The following is a 20,464-nucleotide window of genomic DNA, read 5'->3' as shown; positions in this document are numbered from 1 at the left end:
AGCCACTTTTGGCTTTCGTGCGCACATACGCTTTTAGTAAGGATCCTATGCACTGTTTTATAAATGAGACCCCAGATCGGTTGAGGCAGTAGTCTACCACATTAGACAAGACCCAAGATGCAGGCTGTGCAAAGATGCCCTTAAGACAGTCCAGCACTTAGTAGCAGGGTGTAAAATATCAGCTGGGAAAGCGTACGCTGAAAGGCTTAACCAAGTGGCTGGGATAGTGTATAGGAATATCTGTGCTGAATACAGACTGGAAGTCCCCAAGTCCAAATGAGAGACACCACTAAAGGTGGTTGAGAATGGCAAAGCTAAGACCCTGTGGGGCTTCCAAGTTCCAGACTGACAAGCAGGTGCTGGCTAACCAACCAGAGATTGTGGTGGTCGACAGGAACAGAAGACAGCAGTAGTTGATCGATGTAGCAACCCCGAGCGATGACATCAGGAAGAAAGAGCACGAGAAGCTAGAGAAATACCAAGGGCTGAAGGAAGAGCTATAGTGGCTGTGGAAGGTGAAATCCACAGCAGCTCCAGTGGTAATAGGAGCACTAGGGGCTGTGACCCCCAAACTGGGAGAGTGGCTCTAGCAGAGTCTAGGAACAACATCTGAGGTCTCGGTCCACCAGTGTGTGATCCCAGGGACAGCTAAGATTCTGCACAGAACCCTCAAACTCCCAGGCCTCTGGTAAAGGACCTCAGCCTGAGGAAGACACACACCACCTGAAAAAGTGTGAGACGGATATATAGAAATACATTTCTCCCTTTTGCCTTTCACCTTTTTTTCCCCTCCAAGATACCATTAGAATAAGTGTGTAGGTGTTGGATGGGGGAAACACTAGGAGGTAGGCTTGTTAAAGAGAGAGAGAATAAAAGAGCTCAGAGTAATTTGTCACATCAAGACAACACGTTATTCCCCTGTCTCTGCGGAAATGTCAGTTGCTCAGGGGCACACCAGGCCACAGAATGGGGGAGGGGGGCATCCAGGAATGGATGAAAACAAGTGAGAGGCAGAGAAGGGATGGTAGCAACTTCATGGAGAAATGATATTTCAAAGGGGATGAAACCTGTCCCTTACATGCGAGACATGGCGTGAGGGAGGCGGGAGGAGGGGAAGGGCAAAGTGAGAGATAAAGATGACAATGGAAAAGGACAGAGGTCAGGGGAAGAGACGAGGCGAGACAGGAGAGGGACTGTGTGTGTGCAGTTGTCTACCAAAAGCAGTAACAATATGTGCGGTGTGGTATATTATTGGGGAGACAAAGTGTGAATCAAGTGGGTGAACCAATACCAAACATCTCAGTCAGTGTGCATTTGCTGTGTGTTCACACGAGTATGTTGCGAAGTGTTTATATTGGTTTGTTTGGGCCCCCTAATCTCTTTTCTTTCCCTCCCTGTAACTCAGTGTGTGGGGCAGGGTTGATTAAAGCCGACTGAGCCCGGTCCCGGGGCTCCCCTGGGAGGGCCAGCTCTCTGCCAGTAAGCACATTTATTGTTTAATCCCTGAGCCTTCCTGCCGTTTAAAAGGCTCCTTTCTCTCGCCTCTACAGTACCGGCCCTCCCTAACACGGCTGCCGTGCACAACAGCCACAGTCCTCATGAATTAACAGTGGAGGACCAATTTAAGCCTGTCTGCTCTCTTTCTGACTTATCACAGTGACAGTTACCGAAGACATGCGGTAGACTCAAGGGCTATAATGTCCCAATTAGCTTGCTTACGAGTTGAAACGGAAAAGTGCGATGGGCTGCAAACATATTTCAGATTTTACAGTCGACATTTATTCTAATTTGTCTGATGTATCTTTTAAATAATGCACAACAAAAAGAGTCTAGAAACAAGACTAGGTCAAAACCCAGTATACGGCTTGGGCGTGTATGGTCAGTGTTTATAATTGTGGCCAGTTTGTTACAGGGCTAGCCGGTGGTTGTGTCTCTAATGTGAATTCCTAGATATTAAATGTTCTTCTGCAATGTTCTGTAGTTGTCCCAGTAATATGTGTTGTTAAAGTGTGCTGAGGTAGCACATCACATGACAGGGTTCAGCTACGTTCAAGTAAAACAAGGCTACAAGCTGCAAGAAGAATACTTTCCACTCATATACTGGGATGTTTGATTCGAAAGAGAATGTATTTGTAGTTATAACTATTCTAATTACATGTTAATTCCCCCTCCCCTTTCATCTGTTTCTATCTGCAGGTGTCGATGGTAACCCTAGATTTGAGAATTTGCGAAACTCTCGCGCTAACACAACCTCGACGTAACCCTTACCTTAACCCAACGCCTCCTTTAGCCCAACTTTAACCAACAGCTAATCCAACAACCAAATCTCGACCTCAGCCCAACCCGAACCTCATGCTTACTTTATTCTAACCCTCCATTATCTGCCATTGTCAAGCCAAGTGTGCATGTCTGAGAGTGTGCGAGAGTTTCGCAAATCTAGGCTTACCATCTAGTCAACGGCATTGTATGGGCTTGGGTTCTTGCGATTGGCACGCTTTTCTTCTTTTATTATTGACACATTAAAAACATACAATGACTCGCAGAGGAAACACAAGCCATATAACACAATATAATATTTCCACCATCTAAACAAATGCTGACAGAATACACAAACAAAACAAAATAGCGGGGATCTACAAAAGGTACATATATAAGTTTATGAACAAAAATCATTTCTAAATCACTGGGCAAAGAAGCAAAAGGCTTAAACCATGGCAACACAAATCAAAACAACAATAAACGAGATATGTCCCCGTAAATCTGTCTTGCCATTTTGTTGGGATACATTCTTTTAAGAGAAAAGAAAAATGATTTGAAATCATTTATGAACCAAACAAAAGAGGGCTTACTGTTTCTCCATTTACTATGATGAATATGATATTCACCATAAGAATAATGATATGAATCATATCAGAAATAGATGAGTTTAGGTTATCCATGTAAAACAAAAGAAATGTCAACGAAAGGAATGTCATTTACCTTAAGCGATATCCAATTTTTTAAATCGACCCAAAATGTTCGAGACACGGGGCAATAGAAGAACGTGCGCTGTAAAGTTTCGTCTGTTGCATTACAAAATGTACAGGGTTCCACTTCACATTTAAACCTTTTCTTAAGAGCATCTGCAACTGGGTAGACCTTGTGAATTATTATAAAGTGAGCTTCTTTTACCTTTGGGGAAATGGGCCATTTAATACATGGAGAATGTGTTTTCACCATAAGAGACAAGGTGTCCGCATGAGGACCATGTACATACGGCTCTCTGTTATAATCACGAGACACTCCTGATTTCAGAACAGCACTGATCACCTTATTATTATCACGTGTGTTACCACATAAAGTACAATCGATACTCATAACATTTGGCAATACCGATTTCACATTTGAGGAAATTAAGGTGTTTTGGATGAACTGAATCAGTGGTAAAGGGATCACTTTGCAAATCCTACTGTACTCCCTGTGAGTACAATTTAAATTGTATTAATTCAAAAAGACCATATAGTCCAAAAGGTTACCGTTGCAATCCAACAGATCAGTTACGAACAAAATCCCTTCATCATACGAATTACTCTTAAATATTGATTTCCTATTTCTTGTAATCACTCTATTGTTCCATAAAGCTGAACCGCGAGGAGAGAAATTATGGCTAAATATCATTTCCCAAAACTGAAGAATGGAAATCTGACAACTTGATAGGAATCTTGCCTACCTCAAAATCACATTTTAAAACAAAATCAAGCCCACCAATTTTTCTAAACAAGGACCTTGGTATGTGAAACCACATGGAAGTGGGCTGTGGTCCTTTTCCTATTGGGCTCCATTGTTATGGAATAACCTGCCTGCTGCCATCAGACCACCAGAGTCTGTTGAGTCTTTAAATCCAAACTTAAAACTCATCTTTTTGCCTTAACTTACAACTAGTTTCCTTTAAGTTGAGTGCTTCACAACCTGTACTGGATGTGGGTTGGTTTTCTGTCTCAATGAATTTACCACCCACTGTTCTGCCGACCAGATTATCGAGTATTGATTACAGAGTATAGATTATGACTAATTGATGACTTAATTGATTATGGCTAATGACTATTGCAAACTGTTCTCTTCTCTAACATGCCTTTTCTCTCTCTCTGAATGACGTCTTCTCCTTCCTCTTTCTCTGTGTTTGAATGGTGTCATGTGAGTCTCTCTTGCGTGCACGTGCAGTCGGTTCTCCTCCCAGGTCTCCGTGGTGATGGTGGTCGCTATTTGGATGCTGCCTGTCCTTCCTCTCCTCACATAAGTTTTTCTTTTATACATGATGATGCTGGTCGCGTGGCTTGGGTCCTGGACTGCTCCGTTGGCATGTTGACACTGCTTGGCATCCTGTGCATCATGTTCTTCATAAATTTTATGTCCATTATAATTCTGTTATCCTCTTTCAATGTTGTATTATGTAAATTGCGTGAACACAACATCCATTGCACGCTGTCCGTCTTGGGAGAGAGACCCCTCCTCTGCTGCTCTCCCTGAGGTTTCTTCCTATTGTTTCTTCCTGTTAAAGTTTTTTTTTTAGGGAGTTGTTCCTTATCCCATGAGAGGGTCTAAGGACAGGATGTTGTGTTGCTGTTAAGCCCACTGAGGCACATTTGTAATTTGTGATATTGAGCTATACAAAAAAATAGATTTGATTAGATTTGATCTGTGTCAAGATGCTTTTAGCCATTTAATCTTAAGAGTTCCAACCATTGATTCAGTTTCTAAAGCTTTAATACCACCCTTATCATACTCTTTAATGAGCTGTGATCTTTTTATATCATGGGTTTTATTTTTCCATATGAATTGGAATGTAACTGAGTTGGCTGTTTTGATATTATTGGAAGAAACATATAGGGAGTGGCACAGATAAATTAATTTGGAGATACCTTCTGCTTTAGATAAGATGACTCCACCAAAAATAGTAAGATCTCTGGTCAACCAGTGACTGCGAGACTTCTTCATATCAGTTATGCGATGAGAAATATCAATGTCTTCTCTTCTAATGACATTTTTAGACATTGTTATTCCTAGATATTTAACTTCAGACTCAACTCTAATTGAAGCAATTTGAGAATCTGTGCATGAATGAATGGAAAGTAATTCACATTTTTTAATATTAAGGGATAATCCTGATGCCTTAGAGAATAAAGACATTGTATTAAGGACTTTCTTTACAATAGAATAATTTCTTAAGAAAATTAATGTGTCACCTGCGAATTGACTAATTCTAAATTCCTTGTCAAAATAGTAATACCTTGAATTTCAGGATTGTTATCAATAAGAATTGTTAGTAATTGAGTGATCAAAATAAATAATTTTGGTGATATTGGGCACCCTTGACAATTATCACGTTGTACCTTGAATCTAGGGGTCATTCCAGGGTTCAAAGATACAGAACTATATACGTCAGTGTAAAACATCTCGATTACATTGCAAAAGTTTTCTTCAAAACCCAGAAAGTGCAGCACTTCCAGTAAAAAGGAATGTTCGATGGTATCAAATGCCTTATAAAAACCAAGAAATAATACAAAATAGCTGTATCAATTAAGTCTCGATGATCAAGCATATCAAGTAAGAGCCTGGTGTGGTTATGTATACTTCTACCTTTTATAAAGGCTGATTGACATTCATCGTCTATTGGTGTTAAGCCCTCATTTAATCGATTAGCAGAAACATGTGCCAACAGTTTGTAATCGTTACCTAATAAGGTTATCGGTCCCCAGTTGTCTAATGAAAGTTTATCTTTGTTGCGTTTTGGGATTAGGGTGATAATACCTTGCTTCATAGTGGGAAAAATGTTTTTGCTGAAATACATTCTACAAAGGCATTATAGAGCAGTTCTCTTATATCCCTCCATTAAAAAAGTGTAGAAGTCCACGGTTAAACCATCAAGTCCTGGTGACTTCCCAGTAGACTTCCCAGCAGAATTGCTCTATCCAACTCTTCAATCTTAAGCTTGTCCTCCATACGTTGTTTAAATTCATCACCTATCATTTTATTGAATTCTCTAATTTTTTCAAAAAGCAACAGACAATTTTCCTTGGAAAAGTTGGATTTGTACAGGTTGCTATAGAAAACTCTTATTTCCTCATTTACTTGGTCTTGCTTTTCAATGGTGACACCATTCATAAGCAACTTCTGAATTTTCTTTTTGGTTTGTCTTTGTTTTTCCAAACTAAAGAAATAAGACGATTTTTTCTCCTTCTTCAATCCATCGAGCTCTTGAACGAATAAATGCCCCCTTTGCTTTTTCCAAATATATATTATCCAATTGGGATTGGAGATGGTTTAATTTAGCTTGTTCCTCAAATGACAATTCAGTTTTGTAACATAATCTGTTAGTATCACTTACGATGTCTCGCTGTTTCTGCTTTTTAAGTTTAGAAGAGCCTTTACTTATTTTAATCGCTAGCTGTCTAACTTTAAATTTGAACCACTCCCATTTACTCAAGGAGGACATTTCCAGTTCAGCAATTTCTTTAACCAACTGTTTGGCTTCTTTGCAAAAATCTTAATTTTCCAAAAGGTTATTATTGAAATTGCAGGTAGAGCTAAGGTTAGACTCATTCCTACACAACAAAAAGGACATCGAGATGACACCATGATCAGTTAGAGGTGAAGCAGAGATTTCACACTTAGAGACCTCATTGACTAAAGTATTGGAGATCAACCAATAATCTATCCTTGAACACTGGCCAATATTAGATGCATTAAACCAGGTATATTGTGTAGGAGTGGGATTTTTCATTCTCCAATAATCAGTAAAACTTGCTTTTGTGATCAATTCAACTATTATTTCATCATAATTATGACACTGTCCCCTTGATGGAAGACGGTCAAACCAGAGACCAGGAACTACTTTAAAGTCCCCTCCCATGATGATTTTATCAGTTGTGTAACACACTTTCCATTCCTCCAACAACTTACTCAGGGATGCAAATACATGTTTGTTCTGGGTTTTTCTATACACATAACAAAATAGAGTTTACCTCATTAGTTTTCAACACCAGCATTAGCCAATAGCCATTAATATCACTTCTGTAGTTAATTACCCTTCCAGGGAACCTGTTTAACAATGTCATTACGCCAGCCGAATGTGATGTCCCATGACTAAAGAAAACAGTCTCCCCACTGCTGTTTCCAGAATTTTGTGTCTGTTTCAACTGAATGAGTTTCTTGCAAAAAGAAAAGTTGCCTCACGCGTCACCTTATTTTTCAACCCCCTAGTATTTAACGACATAAAAGAAAACATTTAACTTACAGAGGAGCTCAATCAGGAGTCGTGACAACTCTCTCTTCCGGCTACACAACATGCACCAATTATTCCTTCACCATAACAACAAAAACCCGCGCAGCGGAAGTGTGTCACTGTAAACACGAACCGAGAAAACAGCAGCTGTACACCAACGTTCCTACCAGCTCAATAAGGGGAATTATGTAGCCCTATAACCCAGTGTTTCTCAACCCAGTCCTCAAGGACCCCCTATCCTGCAGATTTTCTTTGCAACCCTGAATAGGTACCTGTTTGTAGTTATTCAACCAATCAGCAATGAATTTTGTCAGATGTTGCACACCTTGCATAATTAAGTGCTGCGAGATGATTGGTTGAGTAAGTACAAGCAGGGCTACCTATGCAGGGTTACAATGAAAATCTGCAGGACAGGGGTTCCTTGAGGACTGGGTTGAGAAACACTGCCACACGTCTCCCCAGAATTCGCCTTAATACGAGAAGTCAGTGTGGCGAGGGGGGCGGATCTCTCTGCCCCAACGGCTCCGCTGAACAGGAGCTGGGGGCTGGTTAACCGCAGGCAAAGCAGCAGAGTCCTCACAGCTGGACCGGGGAAAGGGAGGGGCTGGGGAAGCAGGGGGCGGCTCGCCGGGGGAGGGGGGCAGGGCCGGGGGGCGCCCCCACGGGCCGGGGGCCGCCCCCGCCGTGGGGGCAGGGCCAGACCAACAGGGCGGTCTAAGTCCAGGTGAGCAGGCTTGAGGCGGTCCACAGAAACCCTCTCCAGCCTGCTGCCAACCTCCACCACAAAGTGCTTATCTCCAGTGTCCCGTACCCGAAAGGGGCCGTCGTAGGGTGGCTGCAGGGGACCGCGGTGCGCGTCGTGACGGATGAAAACATACTCCGCCGACCGCAGCTCCGTGTACCGTCACCCTCCTCCATGTTCTCACCTTGCGCTTTCAATTTCTCGGGTTTCTGACTTTAATTGGCGTGTGAGTCCAATTTATTCTTTCTTCCTTAGAAGTCTCTTCATCCATATCAGTTTCTTATCGTCGCCCTCATCACGCACCTCGTGAGGAGCTATTAGGTCCGTCATTCGATCAAACACGTTGTTTCCTTTGTTCCAAAGTCTTGAGTACAGATGCTTCTTTCAAGGTATCTTGATACTGTTATCTGGTTAAACAACATTAGCTTATTGCTCGAAAGGTTTAAATGTCAAGGACTCTAGGACAAAAATTTAACCGGAGCCTCCAAGGGTACCGCTACTCACTCCGCCATCTTGAATCCTCCCGCCTCTGCAGAGGTCGGGAGGTAGTGTAAACTACTAATAAGACACGTTAGCCCCTAGCTAACGGGTCTGACCCTTTAGCCGAGCGGTTAGTGACGTCGCCTTGTTGTGCAGTACACCCCGTCGAATCCCGCACCGGGCAAGAAAATAACCGATTACATTGGTGGCAGCGGTGGGATCCGGAAGTGTGCAGATCCTCAGAAGTCTCTTCGGAGCGCGGGAAGAACAAAGCGCGAGGACGCGCTTCCGGGAGAGGGTGACGATTGTAAACTACTACTAATAAGACACGTTAGCCCCTAGCTAACGGGTCTGACCCTTTAGTGGCGTCGCCTTGTGGTGCATTACACCCCATATCGAATCCCGCACCGGGCAAGAAAATAACCGGTTACAGTAGGAACACGGAGTCTGGCATGTGGGAGAAAAAGCTGCGGCGGGAACTTGGAAAAGGTCTCGGTCCATTCTTTTAAAAAAACAAACAAAACAGCGTCCCTCGGCGGGGTGGGGGGGTGGCGCGCCTTTCCACGCTGGCGCGACAACATAAACACATGTGTAGTTGATGACGCAGACGTACTCTTCTTCGTATTTATTGGTGGTTCACCAACCAACCAGGTGCATACTGCCGCCCACTGTATTTAAGTGTGTAGACACGCAAGTGCGCGCGGCTACGGAACAACATTAAGCCGCGTTTCCGCCCCAAGTGCCCGAAACTTTTGGGTCCGGGACCTGTTTCTTAAAGTACACTTCCACTCAAATTGTGTTTTTCTTATGTCTGTGCCCCCTAAAATGTCTGGCCTTGACTATACTGACTTGCATACGTGCAACGTTTGTCACGAGAGCGGTGTTTTCACGTTCTCATACTGTAGGAGGAGCCGTCTGTGCCTCCCCTAAAATCTAATCTGAGATTCAAACGTACCCCGGATCAATTAGATTTGGTACACGCCATAAAGCCGGAAGTCAATCGCTGTCAAATATGCAAATGAGAGGGGCGGGCCAAGAAACTCGAACCCTCCTGCACAGAGTGGACGCAGGGCGAGTTTGCTTTAGCTTAGTGAAAGTTTTGACAGCAAACATGGTAGGCTGTGTAGTTTTGGGATGTAAACCAGACCCTCGGGCTTCCTTCCACTATCTACAAAATAAATAAATAAACAAATCCCGCAATACTGCCGGAATGGTTAGAATTTGTTTAGAGACATAGGGCGCACATGCCTACAAACCCATAGGGACTGCTCATTTCAGTGAGTTTCCATAACCTAATGCGAAAGTCACTGGGTTTTCACAAGGAATTAGTTTTCACATAGGATTTGGGAATGCTGTGATTGCAAACATTCCCCAATCCTCTCTGAATAGTACACATGGCCACTGAAACTCTAGTTAATGGTCACGCTCATATTTGCATACGAAACCGATCGTTGCGTCCGGGTAGCGTAGCAGTCTATTCCGTTGCCTACCAACACGGAGGTTGTCGGTTCGAATCCCCTTCCTACAGACACATTGGCCGTGTCTGCAGGTGGGGAGCCGGATGTGGGCACGTGTCCTGGTGGCTGCACTACTGCCTCCTCTGGTTGGCCGGAGAGCTTGTTTGGGGGGGGGGACTGGGGGGAATAGCGTGATCCTTCCACGCGCTACGTCCCCCCGGTGAAACTCCTCACTGTCAGGTGAAAAGAAGCGGCTGGCGACTCCACATGTATGGGAGGAGGCATGTGGTAGTCTGCAGCCCTCCCCGGATCAGCAGAGGGGGTGGAGGAGCGACCGGGATGCCCCGGAAGAGTGGGGTAATTGGCCGGATAGAGCTGGGGGGGGTCCAAAAAGAAAATGAATAGGAAAACGGCATTAAAAAGCAAGTTTTATGATAATTTTCTATATCACGCGGGGATCGATATTTGATATATTTGATATATTAATATTTGATGACATCGCTACCATAAAGACCTATTAAAATATTTCAGCTTTCAATGAATTTCTGTCAGAAACAAAAGACTTCAACCATAATAAATGTAATATTTCTTGGCTGCGACCAACTTCAGAAATACCTCTGACAACACGGCTGATGTATTTCTGTGCCCTTCCCGACGAGGCTCTTAGAATAAGCTTCACCATCTCCTGCCAGCCATCCAACATCTAAAGTGAGCTTTAACCTTTCCATTTTTCTCCTAATTTAATTTCTAACTCATCCAATCCGGCACTTCTCGCATGGCTTTTATGTTTCACTTCTTCTCTGCCAACATCAGTTAAACTCTATTTTCCACATGGCAGGAGACTGGCAGGAGACTGCCATTCTCTAGAGAAATCAAAACAGGGATATATTTACCAAATTAATCACATTTAGAAGGAGAAAAATGTTACGCTTGATTGCAATTAAACTTGATGAGAAAACAATCTAAAAGTCTGAAAAGCTCTGCTTGTATCACATGCCCTTTTCATGTTTGTGTGAAAAGGGAATCCTACGTAACTGTTAGGTGGAACTCGACATCGCCATCAAACTCAGCTTTGTCATTTTAACCTCCAGGTCGTTGGGCACAACGTGCTACATTTCTCGCAGCGTGCGAAAAGGCCGACATGTTGAATCTGTCCTTAGACAGACACGTGCCAGTAAGAAACAGAGGAGTCCGTTTGCATCGGAGGACACAACAGGAACAGCTGCACATGAAAACACACCACCACCTACATGCTTCTCCCGTTTTAACATGTGTAGGTACAAATACGTTGGGTGATACAATCTACTACCACCACCACTACTGCTACTACTACTACTACTACTACTACTACTACTTTCGGCTGCTCCTGTTAGGGGTCGCCACAGCGGATCATCCGTTTTTCCATCCATTTCCATCTCTTCCTCTGTCACACCAGCCACCTGCATGTCCTCCCTCACCACATCCATAAACCTCCTCTTTGGCCTTCCTCTTCTCCTCTTCCCTGGCAGCTCCATATTCAGCATCCTTCTCCCAATATACCCAGCATCTCTCCTCCACACATGTCCAAACCATCTCCATCTTGTCTCTCTTGCTTTGTCTCCAAACCGTCCAACCTGAGCTGTCCCTCTAATATACTCGTTCCTAATCCTGTCCTTCTTCATCACTCCCAATGAAAATCTTATCATCTTCAACTCTGCCACCTCCAGCTCCACCTCCTTATTGTATGGTATTGGTGACCCTGCTCAGCTAGCTGTGGAGAACCCGCAGCATTTCTTTGACGTTCCGCAAGCTGCATTTAATGATCTTAAACTTGTACTGAATGCACATGAAACTAAGTTTGTTATCCTCTAGAGCTAGAGGCAACAGAGGCAAAGACTTTAATATTTCCACTGTACAAGCATCCATCCATTATTGAGTTACAGATTATAAACACCTTGGGATTTGGATAGATGACACATTCACATTAAAATTTCATATAGATAGACATACTAACAAATAATTGCTTTTTGTATAGAAATAATACTAACTATGCGTCCGGGTGGTGTGACGGTCTCTTCCGTTGCCTACCAACATGGGGATCATCGGTTCAAATCCCTGTGTTGCCTGCGGTTTGGTCGGGCGACCCTACAGACACAATCGGCCATGTCTGCGGGTGGGAAGCCGGATGTGGGTATGTGTCCTGGTTGCTGCACTAGCGCCTCCTCTGGTCGGTCGGGGCGCCTGTTCGGGGGGGAGGGGGAACTGGGGGGAATAGCGTGATCCTCCCACGAGCTATGTCCCCCTGGTGAAACTCCTCTCCGTCAGAAGAAGCGGCTGGCGACTCCACATGTATCTGAGGAGGCATGTGGTAGTCTGCAGCCCTCCCCGGATCGGCAGAGGGGGTGGAGCAGTGACCGGTACGCCGCGGAAGAGTCGGGTAACTGGCCGGGTACAACTGGGGAGAAAAAAAGGGGGGGGGGATAATACTAATTTTCCTATGCTTTGTAGGAAAAGGATCGTTGAAGCTGTTTTTCGCTCTGTTATGGATTATGGTGATGTAGGTGGTGTTATGGATGATGGTGATGTAGGGGATGTTATGGATTATGGTAATTTATGGATTATGGTGATATTGGTGATTTTATGGATTATGGTGAGGAAGGTGAAGTTATGGATTATGGTGATGAAGGTGGTGTTATGGGTTATGGTGATGAAGGTGATGTTATGGATTATGATGATGTAGGTGATGTTATGGATTATGGTGAGGAAGGTGATGTTATGGATTATGGTGATGTAGGTTATGTTATGGATTATGGTGATGTAGGTGATGTTATGGATTATGGTGATGTAGGTTATGTTATGGATTATGGTGATGTAGGTGGTGTTATGGATTATGGTGAAGGTGATGTAGGTGATGTTATGGATTATGGTGATGTAGGTGATGGATGCTATGGATTATCGTAATTGAGGCATGCCTCTGCCTCTACTCATAAACTCTTGGATGCTGTTCATAATTTTGCCCTCAGGTTTATTAATGGTGATGTTTATAGAATTCACCATTGCATCCTGTATGATAAAGTTGGGTGGTCTTCTCTGCCCCAGAGACGTGACAGGCATGTGTATTTGTTTATCTACCAGGCCCTTTATTGGGAAGCTGCCATTTTATACCCTATCTATGCAAGACTGGTCCTCTAGACCAGTGTTTCCCAACCCAGTCCTCAAGGACCCCCTATCCTGCAGCTTTTCATTGAAACCCTGCATAGGTAGCCCTGCTTGTGCTTACTCAACCAATCATCTCATAGCACTTAATTATGCAGGGTGTACAACATCTGACATAATTCATTGCTGATTGGTTGAATAACTACAAAGAGGTACCTATTGAGGGTTGCAAAGAAAATCTGCAGGATAGGGGGTCCTTGAGGACTGGGTTGGGAAACACTGCTGTAGACCACATCAGACTTGGTCTAATGACCGGCTTTCACTGCAAATTCCTCTAGTTTGTGCTGAGCTTGGAAGATCTGCTTTTGGTTTCTATATTCTGACCGCCTGGCACTCTTTACAATGCACCCTAAAAATTAATATTTTGGTATTCTTTGGTCAATTTAAATCCATGATTACAAACCATTCAGCTTCTCTTTGTATATGTTTTAGTTGTTTTATTTGTTTTTTATTTTATATCTTTATAAGTTATTTTAAACTGTTACTCTACGTCGTTGTAAATGAGGGCCGGCCCTCAATGATTTTTGAGTTTAAATAAAGACAATAATAATAACAATAATAATAATAAGGTCTGTAGAAGTTCAACCCCTCCTCCACGTGGCATGGACCAGGCAACGCAAGTATGGCAAGCCAACAATACAAGTGGGCAAAGGGGCTCTGACAAAAAACAAAAAGCCCCGAGACTCTAAAGTACCGGGTTGGCATCTGGCGGGGGTTAGCCTCATGGGCAGGAGAGGCTCTTTAACCTTGGTCGGCAACTCTCCTAGAGCTGGTATCTCGGAAAAATACTGGTGGTTGTGCAACCTAAAATTCACTAATTTTTTTTTTTATGGAAACTCGTATCACCAGATCTTCATACCGCATCGGTCGTCACACGGGTTACCAAGGACCGCGACCTTCAGTAAGGAACCGGGCTGAGATCGAAAAGTGTGCTACTGGAACAAACTCTACCCAAAATGCACCTGAGGATCACCACACCGAGGACATTCCTCAAAGAGGCCTTCATGTTGCACCATCTCAAAATCCCACTAAAGCCAGTCAACAGAAATGGCCTAGGGAAGAGTACAAAGAAGTCATGGAAACCTTCTACACTGCTTCCTTCAATCCAAAAACATCGGTAATTCAAAGCACCTATGACATCTGGCATGCCACAAACAGGCTGAATCTAGATTCCAACAAACTTGCAAATGTCCGCCGTGATATCATCAACATAACCGGAATGGAGCTGGAAGCCATCCAAGCAGGAGTAAAGCAGAGAGCTGAGAATGTAAAACCTGATGAGAGGGATACAAACGCAGACCCAGAGGAGCAAAATGAAGATAAGAATCACAAAAATGAGAGAACTGATAAGCCAGGTGACCAAAAACCACCGAACAAAGATGAACAAGATGAGAAAGTGAGCGCAATGAAAGAAAGCATCGTTGGAAAATACGAAATAGCCAAAGAAACCCCAATAGTGATCAGCACTCAAAATTAGCCATAGAAACAGCAAACAAAGTCATCAACCAGATAAAAGACCAACTCCAAGAAGTGCTGTCCCTCACAGACATTAACCACCTTGTCTATGCAACTGCCTCTGCCATCAGTGAATCACTGGGCATCAAACAAAAGAGGAAGAACAGACCAAGAAAAGATAACCAACCTAGATGGAAAAAGAAAATTGAAAGTGAAATACGCAAAATTAGGGGAGACATAACTACACTAAACGAGAAACCAGTCAAAGAAAAACGAAAAACAGCACTAATCAGGAAACACAACATCAAACAGAAAGAGCAAATACTAACAGCCATTGGAAAATTGAAACAACAACTACAAAAAAAGCCCAATGAGCGAAAAGGTTCGATGAGTGACAAAAGTTCTTCCACCAGAACAAAACTTACAAAGAGAATGCAAAGAAATTCTATAGAGAACTAGGGAAAAGGCCCATTGAGGTCAAAGAACCTCCTAAAATTGATGAAGTAGAGAATTTCTGGAGCAACAGCTGGGAAAAACAAAAGAATTACAAAGAAAAAAAAGAAAAAAGATGCTGAATGGATCGGGCAAATAGAAACAGAGACCATCCAAACCAACCAACAAGAATGGCCACAAATAACCCTAGAAGAAACAAAAACAGCAATGCATAAGTCCAGCAACTGGAAAGCCCCTGGTAATGACGGGATAGCGAACTTCTGGATCAAGAACTTACCATCTTTACACCAAGAGCTGACAAATGCCTACAATGGATGCATCAGCAACCCAGAAACCTGCCCCGAATGGCTCACAACTGGTACCACCTACCTACTTTCCAAAACAGAAGACACCAAAAAACCCTAAAAACTATCGTCCCATCACATGTCTCCCTACAACCTACAAGATCTTAACATCCATCATCACCGGGAGAGTTTACAAACACCTGGAAGAAAACAACCTTCTTCCCATAGGAAAAAAAAGGTGTCAACAAGGGAGCTATGGCTGCAAAGACCAGCTTTTAATAAACAAGGCCATCACTAAGGAAGTAAAAACGAGGAAGAAAAATCTGACAACAGCCTGGATAGATTATAAGAAGGCGTTCGACTCTGCATCCCATGACTGGGTATTAAAATGTCTTGACATCTGCAAAATATCACCAATCCTTATCAAGATCCTAACAGCAAATATGGACCAGTGGAAAATAACCCTTGTTCTAAAATATACAGACGGGACGCTACATTCAAGGCAGATCAACATCAATAGCGGCATATTTCAAGGTGACTCTCTTTCTCCCCTCCTCTTTTGCATAGCTTTTACTCCACTATCCTCCCTCCTGAACAACACCAGCTATGGTTATACCACATGTGCATGCACTATTAACCATCTAGTCCAGCGTTTCTCAAACCTGTCCCGGAGGACCACTTGTTCTGCATGTTTTAGATCTCTCCCTGCTCCAACACAGCTGATTGAAATGATCAACTCGTTATGAGCTCCCGAAGCTGCCTAATAACAACACTGATCATTTAAATCAGCTGTGTTTGGAGCAGGGAGAGATCTAAAACATGCAGGACAAGTGGTCCTCCAGGAGAGGTTTGAGAAACGCTGAGTCTACATGGATGACCTGAAAACCTTTACCAAGAGTGACCAAGAACAAACTGGCCTTTTGACCATCATAAAAGGCTTCAGTGATGACATCAAAATGGAGTTCGGACTAGACAAATGTGCCAAAGTTACATTCAAAAAAGGAAAACTTACCACCACCAAAAACATCCAAATTGACCTACACACCACCATCCAAGACCTAGAACAAGAAGGCACATACAAATATCTGGGAGTGAATGAAGGGGACGGGATACAACATGTTAAAATGAGAGAAAAGATCAGAAAGGAGTACTACCGAAGAATACGAATGGTAACAAAATCCCAACTCAATGCATCCAACCAAATGGAAGCCATCAACACCCTGGCTACACCCGTCATAACTTACAGCTCCAACATCGTCGACTGGAAACTAGAAGAGATCAGGAAACTGGATAGAAAAACAACAAACATACTCACCTTAGAGAGGATGCACCACCTAAAACCACATGTGGATAGATTGTACTTCCCCAGAAACGAGGGTGGCAGGGGCCTAATCCAACTGGAAACTGCCTACAAAACAACAACAATAGGCCTAGATACTTACCGTAACACCAAAAATGACCCCCTTCCCATGATTGCTAGAGAGCATGAAAAACAAAACAAAAAGTACTCTGTAGCTAACCAAGCCGCAGTGTTCAGAAGAGAGCTCAATCTCCCTGAAACACCGCAACCTGAAAACGAAGCTCAACCAATGGCTCAAAACAGCTGGGCTGAAATCCCAAACAGAGGGCTTCATCATCGCTGCCCAAGACCAGGCCATCAAGACCAGTTACTACCAGAGCAGAATCCTCAAAGATGGCACAGACCCAGCGTGCAGGATATGTGGTCAATTCCAGGAAACCATTGACCATATCATGGCAGGGTGCCCTGAGATGGCCAGAACTGAATACCTACAAAGACTCAACAAAGCAGCCACATACCTGCACTGGAACATCTGCAAAGAATTCAACATCAACACAAAAGAAAAACGGTACGAGCACCAGCCCCAAACAGTAACAGAAAAAGACCACATCACAATCGTATGGGACATGCCAATACAGACAGACTGTGAGATAAAGGCCAACAGACCAGACATCATCATCAAGAACAAGAAAGAAAAAAGCTGCCTACTCATCGACATGTCCATCCCGACTGAAAGGAACACCCCAGTAAAAGTAACTGAAAAACTGTCCAAATATAAAGACCTTGAAATCCAGATTGAACGAATGTGGGGAATCAAACCACAACAGTACCAGTAGTGATAGGAGCCCTGGGACTTGTAAAAACCACAACAGTACCAGTAGTGATAGGAGCCCTGGGACTTGTAAAAAAGGGATGGAGAAATACATCCAACGGATCCCGCCGGGTAACATCAGAATACAAGAACTACACAAGATGGCACCGCTGGGAACATCTCATATCCTAAGAAAGGCACTATCCATCAAATAGACTTCTACCTAATTCTAACCCGAGGCCCAAGGAATGGACCTGCCCACTTATTATGTTGTATTATGGCATGAAGTTAAAGGACATTTGTATAATAATAATAATAATAATAATAATATTATCAGCATGCTATACGTCCCACAATAAGTTCTGTGTATTTTATGTGTCAGTCCACAGGTAAAGGAATGTTTTAATTAGTTATCGTTCTATGTGTTTTGCTGTGTTAAGTGAAGGAGCTCTTACGAGAGCAGAAGGAACCTTTGATTTCTGCCATAGAGATCCTACAGGCTGTGCGATTTGGGCCGCCTCAGACAACAGATGACTGAACGTGGCGATATCTTTGGTCGTGGCTCCGAAACGGTGGTGGTCCTACGTCGCACTGTGAGACAGGTTGAAAGACGGCCGTTATCACGGTCTTGCAACCAAAGATAAGCTGGGATAAAAGTCTGACAGTGCCACAAGTGTAGGATGACCGTCTCACAAAGTGGCTGCTGCTGCGACCTATGTCTACTAACCAACCAATAGAAATTGCAGCAGGAAATGACGCACAGATCAACACCACGCAGAATCTTTGCTGACGCTAAACACGAGACTGTCAGCATCTGTGACCCAAATGTGATGGATTCAACGAAACGAGCAACAAAACGAGCTGCGGCGCCTATTGAAAGGACTCGATCCCTGCTTGGCGTCATGTTGCTCTACCAGCGGCGTAGATTGATCACGTTGATGACATTTTTATGGACTTGCGTCGTAGCCTGCGATTCAGTAGTGTTATCATCGTACAGTCTACATATGTCACACCTGATGTCGTACCAAGTTTGTTAGATCCATATCACACAGTGTGGCCTGCAGTAAACTTATAGGGTTGCTAAAATCGTAGTCTTCAGGAGGTTTTAGACAGCCATAGTACCACAATCTCCAGATCCTCTGCAACCCACATCCTACAATGGGAACCCATATAGACTGCCTTTAGGGGATCTTCGTATTTTATCTTCACTCTGCATGTGTGTACACATGGTAAATAACACACACGCTGCTCAGAGAGGTGGACGCCCCACTTCTGCACATCGTGCTGACTTAGTTGTTGTAGCTCTGTGAGCGGTAAAACAGCTAGCTACCACTATGTTATTCCCTACCTATGCTGGCTCCATGCTAGTCTACCATGTGGTTATGGCTTGTCCGACTTCCTTTTCATCGGCAGCAACAAGCAGCGTGTGCCAGGCGATGCTGGCATAGCGGACACTTGTTTCGCCGGTGTGAAGTTGAGCTTCGACCACAGAAATGATTTAAGCTGTGGCACCTGGCCTCAAGGGGCTATATTTATTCGTTCCTTTAAAATGTCAAACCTCACTTTTACATTCTTAGGTCTGCCTCTTTCCTGTGATAATTTGTGAGGTAGTCTCTGTCACGCTTCATCTGCCGAGGAACCAGTCTACAGCAGACTGTCAATCAGTCAGAAGAGAGGTGTCAGCTCAGAGCAAGATGGAAGGCAAGGTATAATGTACAACACTAAAGTTAGCTGAGGAGGAAGCATGGACCAGTGGACCATGAACTCGCTCTCTCTCTCTCTCTCTCTCTCTCCCCTTTCTCTCTCTCCTCTGTCACTCTCCTCTTTCTCTTTCTCCTCTCTCTCTCCTCTCTCTCCCTTTCCCTACTCTCTCTCTCGTCTCCCCCCTCGTCTCTCTCTCCTCTCTCTCCCTCTCTCTCTCTCTCTCTCTCTCTCTCTCTCTCTCTCTCTCTCTCTCCCCTCTCTCTCTCCCCTCTGTCACTCTCCTCTTTCTCTTTCTCCTCTCTCTCTCCCCCCCCTCTCTCCCCTCTGTCACTCTCCTCTTTCTCTTTCTCCTCTCTCTCTCCTCTCTCTCCCTTTCCCTACTCTCTCTCTCGTCTCCCCCCTCGTCTCTCTCTCCTCTCTCTCTCTCCCTTTTCCTACTCTCTCTCTGTCTCCCTTCTCTCTCTGCTCTCTCTCTCCTCTCTCCCTTTCCCTACTCTCTCTCTGTCTCCCTTCTCTCTCTACTCTCTCTCTCCTCTCTCTCTCTCCCTTTCCCTACTCTCTCTCTGTCTCCCTTCTCTCTCTACTCTCTCTCTCTCTCATCAATGTGTTGTACCAGCAGACAGTAGGGGACATGTCTTTCATCATGTGTATTGGTCTTGCTCGGTTCACCACCTGTCCAGAGGTCAATCTGCCCACTGGAAGAACTACCAGCACTGCAGATGAGCAGCTCTGCTACGGCATTACCTCATCACATAAGCTCACATCCGACTGGAACCCCACAACGGGACAATGCCGCGATCACTGGATAACCGCAACTTTTCCTAATGATGTATTTGATATAGGTTATCAGGAGAATTACAACCCCCACAAAAACATGAGACGTCACAGCAAGCTGCCCTAACCCCCACACAGCCATCTTTCGTACACACACACACACACACACACACACACACTCCCTCACTCACCTTGGAGGAGGACGTGTCACACTCCTGACAGATCCAGCCGTATCCTGTCTGTTTGGGGGACTTCTTCAGGGGAGGGTCCAGACATCCAAAATGGTAGCAGAGGCTGCACTCGTCACATCTGGGAAGGAGGCAGGGCAGATGTGAAACCTCTGATACTGTGCATACAACACACACACACACACACACACACACACACACACACACACACACACACACACACACACACACACACACACGTGATTGACTGAGTGTGCCTCGGGATCAAGCCCCATAAATAACGGAGCTTCTTCAGTAAGCGATGACGGCGTCAGGGTGGATGAAGGGCGGTGACAGCAGCGTTACTTGTCAGTCATGGGA

General features: G+C 44.1%; 1 protein-coding gene across 1 annotated transcript in view; it reads right to left on the bottom strand.

Moving 5' to 3' along the window:
• The window catches only part of phf14 (PHD finger protein 14), a 204,689-nt gene that overhangs the window by 26,235 nt on the left and 157,990 nt on the right, over window positions 1-20,464 (bottom strand). Inside the window, exon 17 of the mRNA XM_056298369.1 lies at window positions 20,108-20,225. Coding sequence (XP_056154344.1) covers window positions 20,108-20,225 — 118 coding nt within the window. The remainder of the gene's footprint in view (window positions 1-20,107; window positions 20,226-20,464) is intronic.

The sequence above is a fragment of the Lampris incognitus genome, chromosome 18 (assembly GCF_029633865.1).
Source record: "Lampris incognitus isolate fLamInc1 chromosome 18, fLamInc1.hap2, whole genome shotgun sequence".
Lineage (NCBI taxonomy): Eukaryota > Metazoa > Chordata > Actinopteri > Lampriformes > Lampridae > Lampris > Lampris incognitus.
This window is presented reverse-complemented; position numbering and strand designations above follow the sequence as displayed.